At 43.7% G+C, this 8,205-nt stretch overlaps 1 protein-coding gene across 1 annotated transcript in view; it reads left to right on the forward strand.

Moving 5' to 3' along the window:
- Window positions 1-8,205, forward strand: part of SIRT1 (sirtuin 1) — a 38,875-nt gene that overhangs the window by 12,247 nt on the left and 18,423 nt on the right. Inside the window, exon 6 of the mRNA XM_090057179.1 lies at window positions 8,117-8,196. Within this exon, the coding sequence (XP_089913305.1) occupies window positions 8,117-8,196 (80 nt within the window). The remainder of the gene's footprint in view (window positions 1-8,116; window positions 8,197-8,205) is intronic.

The raw sequence follows: 8,205 nt of genomic DNA on the forward strand, positions 1-8,205 counted from the left end.
ACTACTATGCTGAAACAAAAGAACAAAACAAAATGGTGAACCATAAAGCAAACCCAGATAAAGTATCTTTTGTATGGTTTACTTAAATAGAAAACAAGCTGAAGGCACAGCAGAATGGTACTTTAGTAACTAACAGAGCACATTTTCATGAGACATTTACTATAGAGCTGCCTAAATAGCTCTGCAGTGAAGTCTCAGCATCTACATGTGTGGCTGTGGTAGGCTGCAGTAAACCAATTAATTCTGCCATAGGTTAGTACTTGTAAACACAAGTACTGTCCTATGGTGGCATTCCTTAGTATACATATGTAGATACTGTCAGGGCTGGCTGGGGCACAAGGGTACTTCAGTACAGGGTCTGCCTGCCGGCTAGCCCCACAGCAGAGCACGCTCATGCTCCAGCCAGCCCCTCCACAGTATGTTGAGCTGAGTTGGAGCAGCCCTAAGCTGGCAAGCGGACCCCCTGGTTATCCCCCAGATGGTTCTATGTGCTGTGGTCCCAAGTACAAGTGTAAATGCAGCTCCCAGGAGCAATATACTCCAGTGCAATATGCGCCTGAGTTGATTGCATTGCATTATCTACATTGGGTGTAGATGTGCCCACAGTTTAATTAAAATAGGTTAACCAGGTAGTCTCTAAGCCTAAGATCTTAAAAAAACCCAAGGAGGAAGGGCTTTAAGTACTGTATCACACTTTACTCAAAGTGCTCTACGTTAGGTGAGGCCTGAACAGAACAGGTGTGCACTGTTCAGTGGGTGGGGGGCTCAGAGCCTGTCCCCACTAGCCAGGTCAGTAGCTAGGGGGTGCTCCTGTATACCTCCCAGCATGCCCTGTGGGTTTCCCAGGCTGCCAGATATTCCTGAGTACAGGTGAATAGGTAAGCCATCCCTGACTAGCTGCCCAGTATGAGGGAACAGTCACCTGCTTCCCCCCCCCCCCCCCCCCGCCACTTGGCTTCCCTGCTGCTCTACCAGTGCCAGGAATTGGAGGGAAGCAGGGCTGGAAGGGACCTCCAGGCTGGGTTGGGGATGCTAGGGAGCCAGAATCCAAGTGAGGGAACCTTTCTGCCAAGTGCTGGTATGAAAAGGCTTGGCACAGGCATCTCCTCGGAGGTACAGTGGGCACCTCTCCCTCTTGGATCTGCCATGGATTGGGGGTGAGGGGTACAGGGCAGGATTGCTTGGGGCCATGCTGGATGGATAGAGACATGCATACCCACCCACCCCAAGCCCTGTCACCCACAGAGCCAGCAGCTGCAGTGGCATCAACTCTGCCCTCGCCCCAGTGCCATGCCCCTGCTTTGGGCCATGCTGAATCCACACGGCCCCAAGCAGGAGCCTCCCATCCCCCAACCCCAAGCCTTGCTCCCTGTAGAGAGCCAGCAGCGGCAACAGCACCATGCTATAGCTCTACCAGGCCTTTTGCCCACAAGGCACAGCAGATTGCAGCTGCCAGTTGCTTGCTCTGTCTGCCCTGGTCTGCTGCCATCCCCTGCCTGCCCTGGCCAGCTGTTGCCACCTGATGAGGGGCATTATCTTTCTGTCTGTGGAGTACCCCTGTTCTGCCTAGGAACATTGTATAATGCTAGAAAAATACAGAGATACAGACACTCCCTTCTCCCTAACATAGCTAATTACCTGTCTCTAAATGGAAATAGGAAAGAACCACAAGGAAGGTTCTCCATCACCCTAAAACCTTGAACCATAGAATGTCTTAGTTATTATTTATTGCTTCAAGAGAGCCGAATGTCTGGACAGAAAATAAAATCTTTTGCATAGACAATTTCTGCCTTTGGCTGGTACCATTTTATATTTTGTATCATAAGAGGCATGGAATTTTGATTTCCCCCCCCTTTGGCTTATGAAGCAACAGGGGCAGTGGGGGTTGGAGCTTCTGTGTATAATTTTTGCTATTCTTTGCCTATAAGGCTTGAGAAAAAACGTATAGAGGCTTTTGATGCATATAGTCAGTGTGGAAACTTTTAGGGATCTTGCATAGAGCACACTTAAAAAACACATGCACCTTTTTCCCCCAAAATCAACTCTCCACAACTGGGGTACACACCATGAACATGTTTTTCTTCCCTGGAATAGAAGTATGAAGATGCTAGGTTTCAAAAGGGGTGTCAACTTCTCAGCAAGCAAGCAGCAAGGGTGGAATCCAGCATTAAACCTTTCACATCCAGCCTCAGCTTGCAGACACTGAGCAACACAGCCTCTCCATAAAAATAACAGCTGTAGGCCATGACTGAAAAAACCCCTTTTCTTCCTACATTCTGTCTTCCAAAAGATAAGGTGTAGTATGCAAAAAAAATAAGGTACTAGCTAGATCAAGATTTGGATCTGTCATACGGCTGACTTAAGAAGTACACCAATCTTACAAAAAGGACTACACATCTTTCATTGTTTAAACTGATTCAATCTTTAACTATTTAAAATTTACCATCTTGTGTTTCCTTTTTTTATACTATTATGCGCGTGAAAAAAATTCAGTTAAAATTATTTAATTAAAACCTAATGGTGTATCATCTGAAAACTTTAGGTTTATAGACGTGAATGACATTTGATTTAGATTTTGCTAGGTGGTCTTACTTTGTCGTCTTGTACCATGCTTAACTAATCAGAAAAAAAAAAAAAGTACCAGCTTATACTTCACACACAAGTCACTCAAGCTGTCACATATTTATCAAATTAAACCTATCATGTATTACAAATAGGTTTGAGTCTCTCATTGAGAATTACTTCAAGAAAGACCAGATGGTGAATTGCTATCTGCTCTCTCTTAGGATTTCTGCTTGAGGGAAGGAGGCAGCAGGTGTCAATTGCTGTTGGGATTTATGCCGAGCTCAGTGAACATATAAAAGATTTACCGTATCTTTCCTATCTGTTCAGGTCTTGAATAAGAGGCCTTCCTTTCCCTCAGAAAAATGGAAATTTAAAGGTATTTTCTGCCACTACAGCTTTCACCTTTTTATCTGTTTGGCAGACTTTTACTTCTGGGATTTCTGTCATGGTATGGGTTTGTTGGTAGAAGAATTTGAGTTTGTCTTGGATATGAGATGACAAAGTCAGATTTCTTTAACACAGAAAGAATCTAGCACCAGTTCAGGCTGTCTCATCAGTTGGCTCCAACAACCTCGGAGAAGGCTTACTCTCCTTGTTATACCTAGGGGCATATCTCTTTCGTGGCATATAGCAGAGAACTGTCTCCTTTGTAGTCTGCAAGTGGCTCTGGTGGAAGACTAGCTGACTTCTATCAAATCTGTGCCAACCCAAAACTGGCATTTGTTCAGTCATCTGCTTGCAAGTCACAGGTGAACACAATATGCTATACTGGCCCTCTTGGGGTGCTGGGATCTACCTTCATGTGTTTCAAGAAGTCAGTCATTTTAGCAGCTTTTCTAGCTAAACCTCTGACCTGCATCGTCAAGAGAAACAGGATGCAAGGAGACATCCTCCCCCCCCAGTGGGGTACTGTTAGACATGACAAAAGCGGTATTGTAGCTGCTGGTTCAAATAAATGCTAGTAGTTATCCTTATCATAAAAAGGTGCCAGGTACCCCTTGAAGAGGTGGGGAAAGGGTGAAGGGTGGGAAATCTAATAAAGGCTGAAGTCTTTATGACTTTATATTTCCATAAAAAGATCAACTACCAGATGGCAGCATAGTTAGAAGCAAGGACCTAGAGTATAACAGGGTGTTATGTAACAGCCAACATGGATTTATTGAAAGCAAGTTGCATTTAACCAAACTCTTTTTTCTCTATGGGAGAAAAGTAGTGGGTTGACTGTAGCAAGGTTTTTGTTACCATTTCACATAACATCCTTGTAACTAAGCTAAGGAAATACAATCTAAATCAGGGTGGGCAGTATATGGCTTGCAGGCTGGATCCAGCCTGTGAAGGGATTCCATCTGGTCCATGGTAGGTCCTCAGCCCCAACTGGCCCAGGCACAGGGAGGCAGCCCAAGTCCTGGCACATGCAGCTGATCCTACTGCCCCCAGGCGCATGATGGGATGGGGGTAGCATAGCAGTCAGACTTAGCTTTCTGGCAGCCCTTGCAGTGGTGGCTTGCTGCCTGGTTGCTTGCTGCCAGTCCTCCCTGCATCCATGGAGAGTGGCCTACGACCCCCACAGGCAGGATGTGCTCAGCTGGACAGATGGAATGGGACCATAGACAAGTAGGAAGCAGTATGCAAGAGCAGGATGGACAGGCAGGGGCCAAGATCATGGGGTGGTGACAACATGGCTTTGGGGCCCAGGGCAAAGCCACAATCCACTCCCTGCATGTCCTTGCCTGCAGAACCAGCTCCCATCTCAGGGGTGTGCAGGGAGCAGATCATCACTTTTCCCCAGGCCCCAGCCCCATACTGTCACCACCTCACAATCCTGTCTCTGCCCATTCATTCTATTCCCAGATGCCATTCGCTGCCTGCAGCCCCATTTTATCCACCTGGCCAAGCACGCCCTGCCCATGGGGGTTCTAAGCCATGAAAACCCTGCCCACACTGTCTGGTTGCCCTAGTGCCAGGTGCAGGGCAGACAGGGCCCAGAGCTGGATAGGATCAAATTCTCCCTCCCCCTCCACCCTGGAACAGCTCACTCAAACTCCTTAAGTGTTCCTCCAGCCCAAATAGTTACCCACCCCTGTTCCAGATAACACTACTCTAAAGTGGGTGAAACTACTTCAGGAGTAATCCTCAATGGCTTGAAGGAGCTATCAAGTGGTATTCCCTAAAGGCCCCTCCAGTATCTTTAGTGACTGGGAGGACAGGATAGGGTGAATGCTTAATAGAATTTACAGATCATATCAATCTCAATCAGCAGACCTGCTGGAACATAGAATTAGGATTCAATATGACATTGAAAACACATATGAAGTAAATCAGCTGATGTTAAATAAGGATAAATGAAAGTACTGTATTTAGGTTGGAACAATCAAAGGTGCATATACAGACTGGGAATAATTATCTCAGTTACACTACAGAATAGGACCTGGGGGTTACAGTATACTGCAAGTTTAATATGAGTCAATGTGCAGTTGCAAAAAAGCAATAGGATCCCAAGATATATTAACAGTAGGGTTGCATGCAAGCCATAAGGAGTTATTCTTCCACTCTGTATTCAGCAATAGTGAGGCCTCACTTGAAATAATATGTCTAGTTTTAGGCAGTGCATTTCAAGACAGGCAAGGAAAAACTGGAAAATGCTCAGCAAAGAGTGAAGATGATTAGGGGTCTAAAAAGCATGCTTACAAAGTTGAAAGAACTGGAATTATTTAGTCTGGCGATGACAAAACTAGACAGAGAATTTAAGTCTTCAGATAGAAAAGAGTTGTAAAGATGATAGGGATCAACTGTTGTCTCTGTCCATATGGGACAGGTCAAGAAACAATTGGTTTAAACTGCAATAAGGGAGACTCTGTATATTAGGAAGAACTTCCAAATAATGGCATAGTTGAACAATACAACAGATTGCCTAGAGAGGTTGCAGTTCTTCCCCCTTAACTGTTAAGTGCAGCATAGACAAATTCTTGACTAGTATGGTTTAGGATGGGAATGATCCTGCTTTGAGCTGAGAATTGGACTAGGTGATCTTCTAAGGTTCCTTCCAACCCTGTCTTGCTATGACTTAGATTTTGTTCAATAAAACTGGTTATGCAGTTGTTAATATGAAAATTGACCACAAAATATTAAATATAGCAATGCACATTTACCTTTTACAGATATCTTTAGTTTGAACCTACAAAACAAAGCCTGGTACTTAACATTACCTTGCATTTACTGTTGGTTAAGAGCAAGCACACAGGTAGGTACTATGGAGTAGCTGGGGTGCTGTAAGCTTGTTTCCCAGCTTGCCTCACTATGTATGAGTAGCTTGTTCATGTGCTGCCATAAGACACAATGACTAATTCTCTGTTTCCTGAGATCGTTCCCACTGCTGGAAACCATGAAGAGGTATAGACTACAACTGGAGACTTGTCTTCAGGGCACAGAACTGTTCAGCAGTTTTGTGCCCTTTATTAGCTGAAGGGCACAAAAGCCAACATGCATGCTGTAGGAATTCACATTTCTGTTTGAAACAGACGGGAAATCCTGACTAGTATCTAGTGTACAGTACAAGTCAGAAGGGCACATCCCCCTCTTTGGCTGGATGCCATCAAGTTCTGGGGCTGGTGCCAGCAACAACCCTAGCTCTACACCTTTCAGGGTTCAGTAGTGAGTTAGCAGACTTTCTGTGCACAAATGTGCTAATCAGCCTCAGTAAGTCGCTCAGAAATCCATCCTACATGTAATATTTTTTCAGGGGGAGACTCCCACCATAGTTTTATTTGCTACTGAGTACAAACACAAAATATTATGGTGACGTAACAGCTAAAAATAACTGTGTGCTGCTGACATGGCACAGTAATAATTTTCTAAAGGAAATACTAAATGACGGTGCAGTAACAATGATACCATAGGAGCATGTGTACATGCACCCAGAATGAGCAAGATCAGACGCGACAAAGTCTCAGTCATCGTGATAGCAGCATATTCGCCAGCATAGTTTTGAGTGTCATATCGACTGTAGATGTCTCAGTGGCCTCCAATATGCTTGTCTTGTCTGGATATCCCAGAACCAGAGTCTGGTACTGAATCCAGTTCTTAAGTTAGTTCACCTGTTTGTCTGCCTGGGCTATGCTGACAGATACTGCTCCCAAGAGGTTCAGAAAAGTCTTGTGGCCAATCAGGAATACTTCCACCAGGAAACCTTACTCTTCCAAATGGAAACAATTTTCTACTTAATATGTTTAGAGTACTAATATGCCAATTGAGAGCCCACTACCAAAGATCTTAAGCTACACCCAGCTGCTGCCAAATGCATGACTAGTAGTAAACTTCTCTTAGTCCACTTTGTTGCATTTCCAGCCTGTCATGTTTCAGTATAATTTAAATTTGGTTTTCTCACAATGTTACCAATATTCCTCAAGGCCTTTCATCTTGCCTACTCTCTGATCAAAGAACTTGTTGGGCCCATATGAACACCCTTCCCAAACTTATAGGGCCTCCTTTTGAACCAGTATCTGAATGTTCTACATAAATGATTTACCATCAAGTTGTGTTATACTTGGTGCAGAAAGCTGCCGAGCTCCAGACTCCTGTAAGTGGACTTAAACAGTATTCTGCAAGAATAATCTGGCAATGAAACTGCACCCCAAATTTATCTTTAAAGGTGACTGTCAGACCCTATCAATTTCTACCTCACCACTACAGACATGAGACATCTTCATAGCTTTTCCTGTTACATTTGAGGAATCGTGCTGCTTTTAAGTTTTCTCCCACCTTTTACAGCCATGTTTGGTACACTGAAAAACCAGCCCATCTCACTGCAGAAAATTTCAGATTCAATCACACAATGTATTTCTCCTATTTCTGAACATCAGGGAATATTCCACCAGAGCACAAGTAGCATCTTCTATCGGCTTCACAGATGCTGCATTAAGCAAACATGTACCTGTGATGCAGCTGCATGGGGCAATTTTCACTATAACTTTGTTAAATATTATACATTTGACAAAGTAGTTAGGTTGGATACCAAGGTTGGAAGAGCAGTACCAGTACAGCTGCTTTTTTAACATTGATGATATGCTTGCTGGTCACCTGACATGTTCTAAGAAAGGTTACTCCCCAATAACCATGGTTCCTTGAGCTGTCATCAACATAGCTCCCATAACTTGCCCTCTATCCCCACTTTGCAATCCTTTGCACCAGGAGGACTATAGGTGCACTGAGGAAGAGTCATGGCATCCTACTATTTATGCCCATGTATGAAAGTGTGAGGTAGTACAGAGCATATACAGTGATGCTGGGCTCTTAAGAAAAAAATCAGTCTTGCACATGAGATAAATGCATGCCTGCATTGAATTCTACACTAACTACAGCATTTGGAAGAACTGCATTTAAAGTAACTGTTCTTTTTTTATCTTTTATGCTCTTAATGATTTTATGAGTTATTTATTAGAAAACTTGATTAGGCCTCTAGCATTGTCAACAGTTCAGTCTAAATGTTTTTAATCAAGGTTTCATTTTTGCATAGGTGAACAATTCTCAACTTCACCAATATGATTCTTTACAGGTTCTTTTGCTACAGCTTCCTGTTTAATCTGTAAATACAAAGTTGACTGTGAAGCTGTTCGAGGAGACATTTTTAATCAGGTAAAAGAA

Source organism: Crocodylus siamensis, chromosome 7, assembly GCF_052110815.1.
Source record: "Crocodylus siamensis isolate JL-2025a chromosome 7, ASM5211081v1, whole genome shotgun sequence".
NCBI lineage: Eukaryota > Metazoa > Chordata > Crocodylia > Crocodylidae > Crocodylus > Crocodylus siamensis.